General features: G+C 42.9%; 1 protein-coding gene across 1 annotated transcript; it reads left to right on the plus strand.

Annotated features, from left to right (window-relative positions):
* Positions 1-1,306: 1,306 nt before the first annotated feature.
* Tas2r4 (taste 2 receptor member 4) lies at positions 1,307-2,221 on the plus strand. The gene has a single exon (XM_004661086.2). It carries the CDS (start codon positions 1,307-1,309, stop codon positions 2,219-2,221), a length of 915 nt encoding a protein of 304 aa, XP_004661143.2.
* The last annotated feature ends 17,523 nt before the right edge of the window (positions 2,222-19,744 follow it).

Raw genomic sequence — 19,744 nt, forward strand, 5'->3', positions numbered from 1 at the left:
AGCCCGATTTTTTTCTTTTTAGATTGTGTAAAAGAGCAGCATGTCTACACCATCCTCTCATCCCTCCCTTTTGCTCCTCTCTCCTTTTTCTTCCTTCTCTGTCCCTCTCTCCCTTTCCTCCTTTCTTCCCTCCCTCTTGCTAAGATGCATGTATGAAGTTTGAGATTTAATCAATATTTTAAAATAGAAATATCTATTCTATTTAAATAATGGTACAGATTTAGTCCCATGGCAGGGTCAAGAAGATCTCTGAGGTCTTCCAGGTTCCATCCTGTGCCCTCTGCTACTCTATGAAGAAAGAGTTCCTTCAGATCTAGGATTCAGATGACCACACTCACATAGGCATTTGTTCACTTCTCATTGGACATTTTTGAAAAGCCAATGAGAAAAATATTGTTTATTATCACAAAAAGTTCTTAAACTTTGTGAACATAGTTGGCTGAGGCAGAATGGCATTCCTGAATGTAAATTTCCAACACTAATGTGACTACAACATTGCTGTATTATTTTGTCCCAGAGTACTTTGATTGGCAATAACTGCCTAAGAGAAAATACTCTGTGTGATATAAGCATAAATCCAGATTTATCAAAGAAGCATGTGAAAGGACCAACCTTTCTTTCTAGGCACAATCCAGAATATAACAATTGATGGTGGCATAGATTTAGATATTCGGCTAATAAGGGAACGCAAAGTAATTATGAAAAGATGCATCAAGGTGAGATCATGCTCTTGAACTTTTATGTAGAGAGGTATGGTAAATCACCTTAGATGCTAAAGGATAGAAGGAAGGGGGTATGGTTAGAATGACAATTGGAAAAAAAATAATGGCTGCAGCAACGTCACATAGGAGGCAGAGAAGTTGGATTCCAATAATCCTGGATATTCAGAGAGAAGACGGGAGGGAGGAGTAAGGCATGAGGGTGCTCACAATATTACATGGTTTCTGTAAGTAAGCTGTGCCGTGACACAGTGACAAGTAACAGCGGAGCTCTGGTTTGGAGTTTGAAGTTCTGGGAGTCTTCTGTGTCTATGTATATGGCCCTCCTGCTCTTAGAGGAATGGACTCCCAGGTTTTCCTAGGCTTGTTTAGAATTAAGCATTTCTAAGGAATAAAGGATGGGGATGAAGAAATAGTAACACAATCTTTGGAAGATTTGCATCTTAGTAAAAGCAGCTTCCTCTTAGAGCAGCAACAAGTCACTTACCACACTGGGAAAAATCCGTCCTTCCAGGCTGCGTGCTGGTGCCCGTTTATACGGGTCAGCATTTCTTCTACTGCAGCTGCCGGATCGCCAGGGGGCCAAGATGCTTCCGCCGCTGTTCATAGCTGTTTTCACTGTCACCATTATTTTTAATTGTGTAGGAATCATTGTGAATCTATTTATGACAGTGGCCATTTTCATGACTTGGGTTAAAAGTCACAGAATCTCTTCTTCCGAGAGGATCCTGTTCAGCTTGGGGCTCACCCGATCCCTCACTCTGGGACTGTTTCTACTGAGTATCACCTACGTGTATTCAAACCATGGAAGGTCATTCTTCTTGCCCTCACTTTTTGTGTTGGGCTGGAAGTTTTTGGATGCTTGCAGTCTCTGGTTTGTGACATTGCTCAACAGCTTGTATTGTGTAAAGATAACCAACTTCCGGCACCCAGTGTTTCTCCTGCTGAAACGGAATATCTCTACCAAGACCACCAGGATGCTGCTGACCTGTGTGCTGGTTTCTATCTTCACCACCCTCCTGAATCTTGGACTGAGGGCCGTAGCCCGCTCTCCTGAGCATGTGGCTGGGAGAAATGACACGGCCCTTGGCAGCAGGGACGGCATCGTGACTTTGGTATCCTCTTTGGTTTTGAGTTCATTACTCCAGCTTATACTCAATGTGACCTTTGCTTCCTTGCTGATCCACTCATTGAGGAGACATGTCCAGAGGATGCAGAGAAGCACTGGCTTTTGGAATCCCCAGACCGAAGCTCATGTCGGGGCCATGAAGCTCATGGTCTATTTCCTCGTCCTCTACATTCCATACTCAGTCGCAGTCCTGCTCTATCTCCCTTCTAGCGTACGGAATGACCAGAGAGCCAGTGCCATTTACCTGATCATTTCTACCATTTATCCTCCAGGCCATTCCATTCTCATCATTCTCACACATCCTAAACTGAAGGCAAAAGCTAAGAAGATTCTGTGTTTGAAGGGACAGTGGCATTTTATTAGTAAACATTGACTGCATCACCTCATGGTCTGTGAGCAAGATTTTCTACATTGTCAGTTTTTTCCAATGATCTGAGAAATTTATTTTATGAGATCATAGCTGGGATTGTGGGCCTCTGACTGATTGTTATTTCGATTAAGTTTGTGTGTTTCAGCTGATATTTTAATGTGTGGCATAGTCTTTAAGGAGATTGTTTGTTGTGGTATTATATATTTTGCATGGCAATTGTATTCCTCGATGATGGGACTCATCACATTGTTCCAGAAGCTACTGAAGGGTACATCGTGTTGTACATGATTGCAAAGATTTTGGGGTTTAACTAAGGGGCCCTGAGTAAGAAGTCACCTGTGACTAGGTGGTCACTCAGACCTAGTAATTTGGCTAAATGTGTGACAAAGTGGCACAAAAAAGAAAAGAAAAGATTCAGAGATTAAAAAGTGAAGGAAAGAGAAAGGTTAAAAAACAACATGCATATTGTGGGACTTGATGGACAAAGGGTCCTACCCACTTGATGATCCTAACTGGTTTTTAGCCTTGTACTGGACTGGAGGGAAGAGTCAGAATGGGTAGGTCATAGAAAGTGACTGGGGTTAGTCTATTCAAGTGTAGAGTTTGAAAGGTTCTTAGAATCAAGAAAAATAACCTTAGGACAAAAGCAAGTTCTGAATAGTGAGATTAACACTGCCTTAGTGAAACTGTCCAACAGACCGCATCTCCCCGTGTGTCATGGAGTTCAGTGGCGACTGGAGTCACTGGTTGGTAGGGAGTGCTTGAATAGTGTGCATTGATGCCGTGGCTCTGGGCAGGGGGTTGCTCCGTTGCTTCTGGGGGTGAGGAGAGCAGGAGCAGGGCTCTGGAGGAGCATGGACGTGATGGCGGGATGCTGACAGGTTTTGAGAGGGGAATTGGACATTAATTATTTACATTTGTATCATTTAAAATTAACTGATTCTAAATATTTATAAAGTGCTCATATCACATTTATACATCTCAAAATAAATCTTCAAATTTTACAAATGACCTGTCTTTTTCTATTCTGGCCACCAGAATCTTGACTGTGATTCTTAAACCAATATTTTATAGGACAAAACCTGGAGGCGTTCGCCATGTTGGAATTAACAGGTGAAAGGATTACTGAGAATGATCAGTGTATGTCAAATGAGTGACCGACTCCTACAGTGCCTTTCAGTTTTCTTCTTTGGCTTAGTAACCAAATTATTAGCTATCCAGAATTTTGGCAGCTAATTGTGTTTTATAGCTTCCTCCAATAAATCAGCACTGTATGACACAAGATTAACTTTTGCCAATAGCATGTGAGCAGAAGTAATTATATAATTCTAGGTTTGCCTCTGGAGGATCCATGCTTTCCTGTCTCCATTTCCTATTTCTCTTTTGCCAGTGACTAGAATACTGATGTAATGATTGCTTATTCTGGACCATGTAACTGAGGTGAACACTTGGGGCTAGTGGCATTATTATCTGTCCTAGAATCGCTGTGTTTCCTGACACAGCAGCGCCGACATGCCAGCTCTGAACTTCTGATGTCTGAACTCCAGGACTGATCATGAGAAGCAAACATATCCAGACCATTATTCCAGGAGCTGTGCTTTAGTTTATAGCCTTAACCGAGTAACTCATGCTTTACATTACTTCCACACAACAACATGCACCTTTGTGATGGAATACTGTAATTACTTAATAGCTTATATTTAAAACCATTTAATAGGGCTGGACAGATGGATTATCAGTCAAGATGTTTGCCTGCAAAACCTAACAATCCAGGCTTGATTTCCCAGTACCCATGTAAAATCAGATGCAGTGGTATATTCATCTGGAGTTCATTTGTAGTGACTGGAGGCCCTGGCTGACATGCTCTCTCTCTCCTCTTGAAAATTAAGTAAACATATTTAAAAACACTTAATATATGCTAGGTAAAATAAAAAACAAAAACCTGTGTGTACAATATTATACCAATTTTACGAAAATAGGTTCAGCTGGAGAAAAATCCAAAAAGAAGCCTTTAAAAATCCATGCAATGGGGCTGGAGAGATGGCTTAGCGGTTAAGCGCTTGCCTGTGAAGCCTAAGGACCCTGGTTCGAGGCTCAGTTCCCCAGGTCCCACGTTAGCCAGATGCACAAAGGGGCGCACGCGTCTGGAGTTCGTTTGCAGTGGCTGGAGGCCCTGGCGTGTCCATTCTCTCTCTCTCCCTCTATCTGTCTTTCTCTCTATGTCTGTCGCTCTCAAATAACTAAATAAAAAATGAACAAAATAAATTTCAAAAAAATCCATGTAATGATTATTTTTATATTGGAATTTACTTTTTTGTACTGTTGGGGGTTGAACTCAAGGCATTTGCAATATTAGGTAAGTTCTGTACCACTGAGCTATATCCCTAGCTCTATTTTGTCTGTTTTCTATGATCAATACATATTTCTTTTGTAATCAGTAAAATATTATTTTTACTTTTTATTTTTTAAATTTTTATTAACATTTTCCATGATTATAAAAAAATATCCCATGGTAATTCCCTCCCTCCCCCCGAAACTCCCCCCCCCTTTTTTTTTTTTTGGTTTTTCGAGGTAGGGTCTCACTCTGGCTCAGGCTGACCTGGAATTTACTCTGTAGTCTCAGGGTGGCCTCGAACTCATGGTGATCCTCCTACCTCTGCCTCCCGAGTGCTGGGATTAAAGGCGTGCGCCACCACACCCAGCTCCCGACACTTTCCCCTTTGAGATTCCATTCTCCATCATATTACCTCCCCATCTCAATCATTGTACTTATCAGCAAAATATTTTAAAATACATATAATGTGTACAAGTCTGTCAATGGGTTTATCATCTATCACCCATCCTTCTAAAGGACAGATAGGGGAGTTTTATGTCAATGTCCACTTTCTCATCCCTTAGAAAGACAAGTAAATTGTCTTATTGTGTACGGATTACTTTTTATGTACATTTCTGACAACATTCTGCTGATCCATGATATTTTATAGGCTCTCCAATATAAATGCTTAAGATTCTGCCCATCCCTGTATCATCCACCTATTTCAGGAAAAGTTTTAAGTGTTTGCTAAGAATCTCTTTCTGAAGTTTATGGATTCTTCTTTGAAAAGACTTTTAATACTTCTTTCTTTTCCTGAAATAGGAAGAAACTATTGAAAATGATGACCGAAGTAGCATGTGTCCAGCCTGAAGACACACCCCAGGGCTGCCAGTGTACGTGCAATATGGGGATGAGGATGTGAAAATCCTGTGGGGAGACATAGTTGTCATAACCAGAACAGAATGGCACTTTGTCACATGTCAATGGCTTTTGGTACCTGCAGTTTATGTGAGTTTATTATTATTGTGATTAAGTACAAACTTTATATGGACACTAAAGTAGATTTTCAAACATACCCACCAAGGCTCAGGGAACATTGTGGAAGAAGAGGTGGAAAGCTTGGAAGAGCCACAGAGTGTGAAGGAGTATCTAGAGGCATTGACTGTCCCATGTGTTGGTACCTTTTCCCTCCTTCTTGCCCCCATTTCACTGAGGGCACTCTTCATTGGGGCTGGTGACACTCTCCATGGGGTTGTGGGTTATGAGTTGTGAGAGCGCAGTCATTGTGGTGGCGGCGGGGGGGGGGGGTGGTCAATGCCTCTAGATACTCCTTCACACTCTGTGGCTCTTACAAGCTTTCTGCCTCTTCTTCCACAATGTTCCCTGAGCCTTGGTGGGCATGTTTGAAAATCTACTTTAGTGTTAAGCTCTTGGCAACTTCTGGATTTCTTCTTTGGTACATTTGAGTGTCCTCAGTGTCTATCACCAAAACCCTGGTGCAGGCACTACCATGTTTGCCATGGAAGTAGCACTCTTGTTTAACTTGCCAATTCCTCTGTGGTTTCACTTGGCTCCTGACTGGTTGTCCTTGGTTTGCTGCCTTCTGTAACAACAACAACAAAAAATACAAATTTTCTAATGGAGAGTGAGAGCAGCGTGGGATAAAGGGGATAAGTATAGTTACTTAGGAGAGATTTGATGGGTGTAGCCTCTCTTTTGGCCAAAAACTAGTAGGAGCTTCAAAGTGGAGTCCACAACCCTCATATCCATAGGATTCTGACTTGGTTCCAGCACCAGCTATGAGTTCCTTTCCCCTGAGTCAGTCTCTTAGCTCATTAGAGTCATTGGTTACCTGCCTAGGCTGGATGCCACCATTGCGCAGGTGTGTACATCTTGTCCAGATGGTTGACTTTGTATAGCAGGGTCCTCTGTCTGTTCACAATGGTGGTGGCCATTTTCTCCCAGCAGCACATGTTGTACTTTTCAGCAGTATATAGGCTAGCCACCTAGGAACTGGCTTCCTTCCAGGTTCCAGCATGATCTCTTGATGTTCTGTGTTGGCAGCTGGTGATGTCTTCTGCAACAAACTCTTACCTTTTATTTCAGGTGAGCAATCAAGTGAGGGTGAGATTTTTTTTTAATGGAAAAGTTGCCCTTAAAATTTTTTTTTTTTATTAATTAGTTTTGTACTCAGCGGATACAGTCAGTTTGGTTCCCTTATCAGGCTCATTCGTGACCTACCCCCTCCCCATGGCCCTTCCTTGTTGAGGTATATGGGTCATGCATTGTGGAGTTAGCCCACAGTTATGGGTAGGATAAATGTCTCTGCATATCATGACCCAACATGTGGCTCCGACATTCTTTCCGACCCCTCTTCCACAAAATTTCCCTGAGCTGTGTTGGGTTCAGTTTTGGTCTGCTTCAGTGCTGAGGTATTGGGGTCCTCTGGGTCTCTGGATCTCTGATTTGGTAGGAGTTGGTTTTTCTCTGTGTTGATCTCCTTCACCCTTGTGCTGGTACCTGGTTCACCAAGAAACAGCACTCTTGCTTGTTTTGCCAATTGTTCTTAGTTTCAGCCGGGGCCCTTTTGAGGTATGATGAGGTGACTCTCTCATTAGGATCTACATCTATCTGAAAAAGAGAAGCAGATTCTCCAATGGAGAGTAAGTTAGCACCAGACAAAAGAGATAACGCTTACTTTTTTTTTTTATAGAGAATTTAATAGGCATAGGCCCTCTTGTATCCCACGATTGATTGTAGCTTGATGATGGAGAGTGTGCTCATGTTTGGATATGGTTCTGACTTGTTTCCCAGCTCCAGCTATGGGTCCCTTACCACTGAGGGGATCGGTTAGCCGAATCGAGAGCAGTTGGTTTCCCACCATGGCTGTGCACCACTATTGCACTTGTGTGAGCATCACGACAGGTTATTTGCTGCTAAGTAGGTTAGACCATGAGTTGCTTGGACAGATATTGGTCTTTTTCCCCCAGTCGCCCATGTAGCAACTTCTGGCCCTAGATGCACTGACTGTCTGGGGACTGACTCTCTTCCAGCTTCCAGCCATGCCATTCCATTTTACATGTCAACCACATAAAGTGTCTTCAGCAGTAGGGTCTTACCACTAACCTTTGCTGGGTCATCAAGTACTCTGACAGGAATCTGTCTTTCTTTTAGGAAACCTTGAAGGTCTCTCTGATCAAAAGCTAATTGTGGATGATAGCCACATGCTGGTACTGGGAGTTACAGGTCAGTGCCCACTAAGAAAAGGAAGAAAAAGATAACTAATATATAAGAATCAGAGAGAAGAGTGTGTGTGTGTGAGAGAGAGAGGGGGTGGGTTGGGGAGGAAGGGAGAGAAGCTATAGAAGATTGAGGTCAGTCTTCATCATACCCTCTCTAGTGTCTTGTGGCTCAGGTGTTCCCTTTAAGGGCCTGGTGAAGGTTCAGCTAACCCAAAGGAAGAAAGAAGATCAAGTTTTAAAAATTGTAGACACACAGGGAGATGTTACTACAAATACTACCAAAATTCATATAACTATTAGGGAATATTTTGAAAGGCCGTGTTTATTCCATTCTTCCTCAAAGGCTGGGATCCCAGCTGCACCCAGAAGCCTAGACCTGGTAGTTTTGGTGGCTCCTTCCACCAAATGTCTACTTCCCATTCCTGAGGTGCCACACTGCAAGCCAGAACATCACTTCCTAAGATGGCAGGGAAGAACATTTATAACTTTTGTTCCTATTACGGATGCTTACTAACGACATACTTGATCTGTTCAGTTTCTGAATACCTGGAATAATAAATGCCACTCATTTAGAGAATCAGGTCCCTCGGGGTAACAGAGGCCATAGAAGAGTTCCTTCTCTGCCATCTAGTGGCCAGATAGACACAGTCCTGGGAAGACTGAAAAGTTGCCTCAATATAGGAATACAAAATGCTGGAAGAGTGGCCTCTTCTGTAAATCAGATAGAGATTAAGGGATGGAGCCGTGCTGAGTCTGACAATGAAAGTGTTTGCTTTTTGCAGCCAGCAGCTGTTCCTTTTTTCCTGTCACTGTTTGTTTCCTATGAATGGATGGACTGGCTGCCCTGTGGATTCTGAGTATAAGGCCACTCCTTGGAGGTGTCTGATGGTCACGTGCCACATGGTTTTCTTACCTTGGCTCAAGTGCTGGGAAAATATCTGACTACTCAGAGCAGTGGAGTACAGGGTTGTGAATTAAAAAGGGACTTCTTTTGCAGAAAGGCACGGTGGTATTATAGTGGATACATTTCAGTGATGTCCAAAATGAAAACCAAATGGTTGCTTTGATAAACAAGAAGACTGAGGATATAGCTCACCATTTAGGCTTTTGAGTGACAGATTTTGGAGCTGAAATGGAGTACTGGCTGTGATTAATAGATTCTTGTCTGACTTCTAGAATATACTCACTCAGCAGTTAATATCCATCCTGTTTTATGTTTTGTTTTCTCACTGTTTACTTTCCTATTTTCTATGCAAATAAGTGTTCATGAGTATAAATATAGCCCTCTATATCCTCAAGTTATAAACTTGTCAAAACTATTAGGCACTTGGCATTGCCACCCAAATGTAAACTGCATGAGAACAGGGATTTTGCCTACTTAGTATTGCTGTGTTCCAAGCCAAGCCCGAAGCAGGCTTGGCACATGTAAACATTTAATAGGTCAAATAATTGATAAATGCTGTATTTTCTTCCTTCCTTCCTTCCTTCCTTCCTTCCTTCCTTCCTTCCTTCCTTCCTTCCTTCCTTCCTTCCTTCCATTCATTCTTTCTTTTTATGAGGTAGGGTCTCACTTTAGCCCAGGCTGACCTCGAATTCACTATGTAGTCTCAGGGTGGCTTCAGACTCACAGGGATCCTCCTACCTCTGCCTCTTGAGAGCTGGGATTAAAGGAATGTGCCACCATGCCCAGCCCTATTCCTTCTTTAAAATGTAGGGTCTATGAATGTGGTATTAGGGTACTGGTTGTAAGCCAGATGCACAAGGTTGCACACATGTCTGGAGTTTGTTTCCAGCAGCTGGAGGTCCTGATGAGCCCCTTCTCTCTCTGTCTCTCTTTCTCACACACACACACTCGCCACTCGCTCTCTCTCTCTCACCCTCTATCCAATAAATAAATAATTTTTTTTTAATTTCATCCTGTAATCTGTGACAAAATGGATAGACCTGAAGGATATTATTTTTAACTGAAATAAGATAAGCACGGAAAGCACCATATTTGCAATCTGAAAAGGTTGATTTCAAAGTGGAAGACAGTGGGCTAGTAATTTTAAAGAAGCTAGTTAGGGAGGAGGGGATAGAGGTGAATAACGGGTATCAAAACACAGCTTAGAAAAGGAGTGACTTTCTCTGTCCATACCAGAGCTTGTTGCTATTTACTTTTTTCCATGATAGCCATCCTGACTGGGAGGCAATACCTCATTTTCACTTTGATTTGCCTTTTCTTGGTGCCAGTGATGATGGACACTTTTCACACAGTTGTTGGTCATTTGTACTTCGTCTGAGAAGAAGAACTTGCCTGTTTTAGAAATTAGGTATTTTTTATGGCTGAACATTTTAATTTTCATATATATATTCCAGATAATAATCCCTTGTCTAGTGCCTAATTTGCAATTATTTTTTCCTATTCTTCAAGTTGCGGTTATTTATTTATTTATTGCTGCAGTGTTTGGGGATTGAACTCAAGTTTTATTCAGTGCTAGCTAAACAATTCCTATGCCTGCTGGCCTCTCCAGGACATGCATGCCCCCAGTGACCTACTTTCTCCAAGTAAGCCCCCCCCCCCCCATCTTTCAGTACTTCCAAATAATACCAGTGAAGACAGGAGGACCATGTCTGGAGGCCGTTAGAGAAGAGACCTTGAGAGTCTTGCTCTGCCCTTGGCAGGCTGCTACTCCTTGGCAGCAGTTTTGTTTCTTTGTCCTTGCCCTGGAACTAAAGCAGCTAAAGTGAATGTTGGGGTTCAGACAGCAAACCAGGGAGGACAGCTTGAAGCTGGACATGAGACAGCAGATAGTGCAGGTAAGGGGAAGGACAGAGGGTGTCCAGGGAAGAAACAGTAAAGCCAGTTGCCAGGCACCAGCTGCCCCCGCCCCGTGAAGCCTGCTCCACATGAGAAAGCACTCTGTCCTGACAACAGGGCTGTTTACCCTCCTTGATTTTGTCCTCTCTCCCTTGTAGAGCTTGCAGGTCTGTGCTGAACAGCACCCCCACCACCGCCCCCCAGCCCAGTCACCAAGACCATGGGGTCAAGAGTAGTTCCTTGCTTGGAAGGGACACATAGACACAGCGTGGGGATTAATGATTGGGCCAGACCAATACTTCTCTATGTCTTAGTCCAGTCATTAAAAAAACAAAACACAAAAAAAACAACAAAAAACAGAACTTATTTCCCCAACCAGAAAAACTTATAAAAACCCTGGATCGTAGCCATCAATAGCTACCACTTTTTGGTCCCTTCTGCTATACCCAGCCCAGGCACTCCAATCTGCGCTGATGTTCTCCTAATAGGCCGTGGCTCCTTCTCCTCCTCCTCCTTCTCCTTTTGCTACTTCTTCCCCCTGCAAATAAAGCTCTTAAAACAAAGAAAACAACTCTATTGTGAAGTAAATTCTTCAACTTTTCAAGACAAAGAACTTTGAGTGGCTTTGGTGACTATAATCAGGTGCCCCACAAGTGACTTAAGCCCACCTAAGAGCTGAAAGGAGGCTCCACAGAGCTCCGGGTGACTAGTATCAGTACCATCACATTATGAATCCATCAGGAGTTCTAACCCCCTGAGCCCATATAAAGCCAAAGCAGTTCAGGCATCTGTAAAGCCAGTACACCTATGGTGGCAACTATAGGCAGAGTCAGGGAATCTTGGGGCTCACAGAGGCCAGCTAGCCTGACTTTCACAGTGGCAGAAACAAAGCAAACATAAAAAGTAGAAAACAATGACAATATGAGAGAGAGTGAGAAGGGAGAGAGAGAATCTCAAACCAGGTGAAATGAGAAGACTGACACGCTTAAGCTGTCATGTGACCTCCACACGCATGACCCCCCCCCCCCACGCATGCATGCACGCTATGAAGTTCCTCCTTGATGTGGTGCGCCCTGCCCTGCTCCTCACCCTTCCCCATCCTCTCCAAACGTCCCCTCTCGGAGGTTCCCACTGTCTCCATTTCTGCAATAGTCTAGGCTATCTTTTCTTCCCATCCTACCTCAGCTTTCACGATGATGTGGAGCTGTCAGAGAAGTCTGTGGAAGGTGGTGTGTGCTTGGTGATTCTAGGGACACAGCACTGGAGACTGACTTAGCCAAGTCCTTGACTTGGGGTTGACAACACTAAAACCGAGGTTTTCAGTTAAAAAAAAAAATCACTTGTTTGAGGCTGGAGAGATGGCTCAGTGGTTAAGGCGCACCCTCAGTGCTTAAGGGTACTGGGGAGAACTGGGGTTCAATTCCTCAGTACCCATGTAAAGCCAGATGCACAGAGTGATGCATGCAACTGGAGTTCCTTTGCAGTGGCAAGAGGTCCTGGCACACCCATTCTCTCTCTCTTTTCTCTCTCTTCCTTCTTGCAAATAAATGAATAAAATATTTCAAAAATCATTTATTTCCTGGCTCATTCTCATTTCTTAATTGATTTTCACACAAAATGGGAAGGTAACATTAAAAAAAGCACACAAAGAAACCAGAACTTTTGCTCTCTAAGTGATACAAAATGCATCATTTCCATAAACTCCAGCAGGCAAATCAGTTTGTTATACTTTGCATAGAAAGTATCACATTATCTCAAATTCTGCACACCATCCTGCCATACATTCACTATTTCTCCTTGTTGAGGAGCAGGAAATAGGCATAATTTACAAATGTTTTTAAGTATATGTACCTTAAGAAATAATGAACCAGTATCTTAATTGGCAGACTAAAATTTTTTTTATTTACAAACAGAGAGAGAGAGAGAGAGAGAGAGAGAGGGGAGAGAGAGAGAGAGAGAATATGAATATAGATACATCAGGACCTCCAGCTGCTGCAGATGAACTCCAGATCCATGCACCTCTATTTGTATTTGGCTTTCTATAGGTACTGGGGAATCAAACCTGAGTTGTTGGGCTTTTCAGGCAAGTACCTTACCTACTGAGTCATCTTTCCAGCCCTAGCTATTTTTTTAGGTAAGCATTTTTCTTTTGAAATTAACTAAATGTGTATTTCAGTTCTCTATTAGGCTTAGCTTCCTGACATCAGTAGTAAATAAAGTAGCCTGTCTTAATTCTACTTCATGTTTTTTGAAGTAAATTTATTATTTACTTATTGTTGTACTTGGCATTGGAGAACATGTCAGGTGGATGGCCTGAAGGTCTATACTAGAGTAAGCCAGGAATGGAGAGAGTGAGTTACTTACAATTCTCAAAATGTTGCCAAATAAATACTGTTTTTGGAAGCAAGTGCTTTTAACTACTGAGCTATCTCCCCAGCTCTGAAATAGCACTTTTTAAAAAAAAATTATTTATTTATTTATTTATTTGAGAGCGACAGACACAGAGAGAAAGACAGATAGAGGGAGAGAGAGAGAATGGGCGCGCCAGGGCTTCCAGCCTCTGCAAATGAACTCCAGACGCGTGCGCCCCCTTGTGCATCTGGCTAACGTGGGACCTGGGGAACCGAGCCTCAAACCGGGGTCCTTAGGCTTCACAGGCAAGCGGTTAACCACTAAGCCATCTCTCCAGCCCTGAAATAGCACTTTTGAAGGTTCAAGTTTATGGGTTTTGGAGCCAGTAGATGATCAGAACTTCTCCTTTCCCTCTAGCCTGCAGCCACGGCTTTTGCGTGCAAGGTCTTGGAGCTGTGTAGAGATGGTGTAGGAAGTACACTCCCTGGAAACAGAGACTGCCGCAGTCTCTGTCACGTCCTGTGTACCTAGCACACTGTAGTTTGGCACCATAATAAGAACTCTCTATGTTTATTTGAAGAAACGGAAATTTTGTCCACAATCCCAAGAGGGGGAAGTGGCTTGTCATAGCTTCTTAGAGAATCCAAGGCAGTACAGGAGCCAGACTTCAGTGCTTCTAGCTCTTGGTAAGAACTCTTTACTCCACACTGCCTTCCTAGCAAACTAGCCTGGCAGTCCATCTTCATTACAGTCCAAATGCTCTTTGTCCACATCTCCTCACAGTCATTTCCAGCTTGGTTTGGTCACTGCACTACTGCAGCAACCCACACCTAGCAGCTTATGACAACATACATTCGTTTTGTCAGTCAGCGGTGATTCTCAGCATCAGGTCTCCTGATGTTTCCACCATGGACCTTCTCACAAGGTGCCAGATTCTCCAAGGTCAGCAGAAGGACAGCTGTCCTCCGGAAAGAGGTAGAAGCAACGGCAAAGACCTTGTCCACTCCTCAGAGCTTTCACTTGATTGACTCAGGCCACCCAGGATAGTGTCCTTTTGATTAACTCCAAATTGACTGATGTAGGACATTTTTGAATCTGACAAAGCCCTTCAGCTTTGCTCCATTCCCACACATTCACACACAAGGATCGCTCCAGGTGTGTACACCAGGGGGTGGGAATCTTAGGAGCCTCAGCGAATTCAGCTGATCATGCATATTTGTATCATATTCTATTCCAAACAAAGATAGCTTCTGAAGGACAATAAGTTAGGCACTTTCATGACAACTCTGCTCACTTCTGAGCTCATTTCCTTTCTCTTCTTGGTAGTAGTGGGATGAATGCCCATTATGCCAGTTCTGTTTTATATAGATAGATAGATGCACTTTGTGGACAATTGTAATAATGCTAAATAACTGTGCCTAACAATGTTGCATTCTTATATCTATATCCCATTTGATTTTAATAGCAATGTCATGCTGACAGTAACTATTCTCATTTCATAGTGACAAAACTGATGTAATGTTATGCAAAAGACCATCATCCCATGGTAAATGTGCAGACGAAGCTGTCCCAGGTTTTTTAAATAATTTTTTTCTGATTTATTTTTATTTATTTATTTACTAGAGACAGAAAGAGGGACAGAGAGAGTGAGAATGGACGTGCCAGGGCCTCTAGCCACTGCAAACAAACTCCAGAAACATGCATCACCATGTGTATCTGGCTTAAGTAGGACCTGGAGAATCGAACCTGGGTCCTTAGGCTTCGCAGGCAAGCACCTTAACCGCTAAGCCATCTCTCCAGCCCCAGACCCAGGTTTTTGACTCCAGGTTTTGTGCTCTTTCCAGTAAACCTTAGCAGGTAATTTTAGTACTTGTCAAACACCATGCCAGGTGTATCCTATGTGAGATGCTTAAGTTTATGAAAATTTTATTTTTTAAGTTTATGAAAAATGTTAAGCATATAAGGTGAGAACTAATCTTTCAAATGTGGTGCTGGTAATATGCATGGGAGCTGAGATCCAAAATCACAACAAATCAAATTTTCTATGACTTGCTTTTCTCAGGGGCATAGCAAGATGTGGAATCAACCTTGTGACTACGAAGGCGTGAACAGTCACAGAGCATGTAGCCTACGTATGCAATGGAAAGTTAGTCAGTTTGTTTACAAAGTGGCCATTGTTCGTTAAAGCTAGAACAGACCTGAAGGACACACTGCTGAGAAAATAGACTTCACCCAGAGACAACTACTGATGACCTCACTGATACATGGAATTTGAAAATTAAACTCAGGGAAGCAGAAGAGAGCATGGTGGCCATTACAGGATGGGAGTGTGGGGAAAAAAAATAAAGAATGCTTATTTAAGGCCACAAGCTCCCTGGATGAGTAAGTCCTGGAGATCTGAAGTCTAAAACACTGCTTAACAGTACTCTTTTACACACGTGACATTTGCTGGGAGAATAGGCCTTACTGTTTCTAGAGAGGGAACTATGTGAGGTGACAGATATACTAATTCACTTGATTGTGGTAATCACTTTATAATGCATCATACATCAAAATGTCACATATACACTGTAAATGTATATAATTTTTATTGCCAACTATACCTCAATAAACTTGGATTTTTTAAAATATACATATACTTTTACTGAGAACGTCTATACTGACAGACAACAAATCATGGTATTTCCCTCCCCTCCCTTGCTTTCCCCTTCATAACTCTGCTCTCCATCATATCCCCTCCCTCTCTCCATTAGTCTCTTAATTTTTTCTTGTATTATGAGGGTCTTGTGTGGGTATTGCTAGGCACTGCGAGGTCGTGGGTATCGAGGGCAATTTCTGTCGGGACCGTTGTATGTAAGGAGTGGTCCCCTCCCTTTGGCCCTTAAATTCTTTCCGCCACCTCTTCTGCAATGGACCCTGAGCCTTGGAGGGTATGTGATGTATAACTTGGATACTAAAACAGTCCTTACATGTTTCCATGTGCACTTTGGGATTTAATTTCTTTGTTCTCTGTAAATGGTTTGGTGGTTGACAGGTGTGAGGCAGCTTTGTGTTTTAGCAAGAAAACAAATCAGGAGGCAAATCTTTGTGCCCGAATGGATTCCTGTGTAATCAAATCTTCTCTAGTTTGCATTCGCAGAGTTGCAGCTGAATCCCTGTGTGTGTGTGTGTGTGTGTGTGTGTGTGTGTGTGTGTGTGTCCATGTGCTTGTGTACTAATAGCCTCCCTCTGATAATGTATTACTCCTTGATGGTGTCATGTGGAGATTTGAAGTGATAAAGGTTCAGCTTAACACTATGGCTAAGAATGACTCCACTGTATAGAAAGGCAGGAGATGAACAGCATTGATTTCCCATTTCGCTCACCACTATTAGCCTCGCTGCCTACAGCCAATAATCGTTTCCACTCTGCTTTAGTTTTTCTGGTGATTATTTTTACAATGTGAGGTTTTACTTCTTTTATTTGGTTAAAAGTGAGCAGTATCTTTTTAATCCTTTGTAATTCATCAAAGTTTGGAGATTATCATACTTCATCATAAATCCATGCCTAAATTTGAACATCTGTATTTCAGTTGTAGTTTTTCCAGTCATTAGTTTTATAATTTTAATATGTTTTCAACTCCTCTTTTTTTAAAATTTGTTTGAGAGTGACAGAGAGAGAAAGAGGCAGAGAGAGAGAGAGAGAGAGAGAGAGAGAGAGAGAGAGGGAGGAGGGAGAGAGAATGGATATGCCAGGGCCTGCAGCCACTGAAAACGAACTAACTCCAGACGTGTGTGCCCCCTTGTGCATCTGGCTAACGTGGGTCCTGGGGAATCGAGCCTCGAACCAGAGTCCTTAGGCTTCACAGGCAAGTGCTTAACCACTAAGCCATCTCTCCAGCCCTCAACTCCTCTTTTTTGATTCATGACTTGTGACACTATCTTAGGAACCCTGGCTATGCTGAAGAAAGAGGTGCTTTGGCTCTCCTCACTGCTCTGTTCTGACTTTTTGTTCATTTGTTTTTTGTTTCTTGAGGGAGGGTCTCACTCTAGTGCAGGCTGACCTGGAATTCACTATGTAGCCTCAGGAGGGCCTTGAACTCATAGTGATCCTCCTACCTCTGTCTCTCGAGTGCTGGAATTAAAGACATGTGCCACCACACCTGGCATTCTTGTTCTTACTTCTGTTATTTATGAGGGATGTCATTTGATTTTACATTGATTAGGGTAAAAACAGGTTTCTTGGAAGGATATTGGTGTTTTCCTGGAATGAGGCATAAAGTAAGTCACACTACAGGGTGTATTCCTGGCTGCATTCTGATGGCCCCACTGCCTCTGGGGATGTATTTCTGAGTCACTGCTCTGATCCGGAGGCCTCAGGGGGATTTACTGGCTGGACGGCTGATTCTACGTCACATACCTACTGAAGCTGGGGGTCTGATTCTCTACGACTTCAGAAATATTTACATTAGGTAAAACGAGGCACCCAACATTTGGGTAGGATTCGGATGCTGTCAAAAAGGAAAGTAAGTGGACGTTGGCTGGGCAGCAGACATTTTCTGCAGTGGTGTAGTCACTGGGAAGTTACCCATAAGCTTATGTACTCTAATTAAACTCCGTGCAACACACATGCACAAGAAAAGATATCAACGTTAAAAAAAAAAAAAGGCTCGTTGTGAAGGAGGGGTCTAGTGGAAGGGGAATGAAGAGAAGACAGTGGGATGGAACTTTATCAAAACACATTGTATATATGTATACAAATGTCAATAAAATTCAGAAGAGTTTCATACAAAAAAGGCAGTCAGATAAGGATAGAGAAAAGGATAATACATAGATAGAGAAAGTTAATTTTGTGTATATGTCCTTATGGGAATGGTTTGGGACAGGTAGGCTGCTGTCTTTGAGGCTGTGGTTCCTTATCAGAGACCCTTCTCTAATGACTGTGCCTTTACTGCGTGGTTGTTTGAATGTATATCCCACATAGACTCCCCCATAGATGCAGGTGTTTTATTAAACCTTGTCACTTGGAATGCTGGATGTGGTGGCGCACGCCTTTCATCCCAGCACTCAGGAGGCAGAGATAGGAGGATTGCTGTGAGTTCGAGGCCATCCTGAGACTACATAGTGAATTCCAGGTCAGCCTGGTGTAGAGTGAGACCCTACCTCGAAAAACAGAAAAACAAAACAAAAGAAAAAAAAAATCTTGCCACTTGGCTCTTCCACCTTCTGCCTGGAGGTATCACTGGGAGTGGATCTGAATTCAAGTCTAAAGATACACAAAGAAGTTTTATTTATTTTATTTTATTTTATTTTACTTTTTTGATTCTCTGAGGGAGGGTCTCACTCTAGCCCAAGCTGATCTGGAATTCACTGGGTAGTCTCAGAGAGGCTTTGAACTCAAGGTTATCCTCCTACCTCTGCCTCCTGACTGCTGGGATTAAAGGCGTGCGCCACCACGCCCGGCTAGGGGCTCTGATGTGCTTGCTTGTAGTGCTGGTTATTTGGTGGTTTCTTTCTGCACTTATGAGTGGGAGCCAGCTTCTTCCACCATCGGTGGGACTCCCCTTTGATCTGCAAGCTGAAATGAACCCCTTCCCCCTCTAAGCCGGCCCTGGTTTGGATGCTCATCCCAGCCACGTGGAAGCTGGCAACACCCGCTTGCTCTCTTAACCTTTGTGTTGGCAAGCTTTCCACTACTGTAAGACATGCCAAAGGTGACGTGCTTATGGAGAAGAGTGGGCGGTCTTGGCCCACAGTTTGCGAAATCTCAGTCAGCGGTAGATGGGACCCATGGTCTGCAGGGCTCTGGAGACGTGGGGGTAGGTAGCACGTAATGGCAGAGGTGTGTGACATGCTCGTTCACTTCATGGCGATTGAATGAAAAAGAAGAAAGAGAAGGGGCGGGAGTCCTAAAGTTCTTAGTGACACAAATCCTTTGAGCAAGCACAACCACTTAAAATTTCATTATCTTCCAACAGCACCAAGCTGGAGACCCAGCTTAACACATGAACCAACTACTGGCAAACTTTCAAGCTCGAGTTTGGAGAAGAATTCTGTATTAGTCAGGGTTCTCTAAAAGAACAGAACTGATATACTTAATATGTATTATAAAGAGGACTTACTATATTAGTTTACAGGATTCTGGTTGAGCCGTCATAATGGCTACCTGCAAGCTGAAAAGTCAGGGAACACAGAAGCTGTTCAGTCTACAAAACTGGGGGCCTCAGCAGTCCCAATCTGTCACTAAAGACCTGGAAGATTCCTGGGTCGCTGGTGGTCTTTGGTTCCCATTGGAAGGCTGATGAGGGTGGGGCTCCAGTGACCATGGAGGATAACAGCAACAGGGAAGGTGTGTGTACCACTCGCAAGTAGCAAGGACATTCAAGGGAAAGGCCCTGTGTTCCCTGGGAGCTTCTGTATATATTCTCACTGGAGGGACCACTGCTCTGGAAGATGCCCTTCCTCCCTCCATCAATCTTTTAAAGAAAGTCCTCACAGACCTGCTCAAGAGGGTGTCTCTTATTTGATTCTCAATCTGAACAAGTTGACAATAGAACTTAACCATCAGATTCTGGAGCTTTCATCACACCTTGTTAGTTTCTTTAATCTTTCCTGACCCTTAATATATCATATTAAATTACCTTCAATTATCTTTCTTCAGTGTGTTTCTTCTTTGCATAGATATTGAAAAAAGATTTGTTCTCCAAAAAGGCTAGTAAATTACAAACACTTGCCACACACAGAAAGTTTGTATCCCTGTGAAATTGATATTCAATTGAAATTGAAATTGACTTCATGAAGCCAGGCAAATCCATGTCTGTAACCCTAGCACTTGGGAGA

Source organism: Jaculus jaculus, chromosome 10, assembly GCF_020740685.1.
Source record: "Jaculus jaculus isolate mJacJac1 chromosome 10, mJacJac1.mat.Y.cur, whole genome shotgun sequence".
Lineage (NCBI taxonomy): Eukaryota > Metazoa > Chordata > Mammalia > Rodentia > Dipodidae > Jaculus > Jaculus jaculus.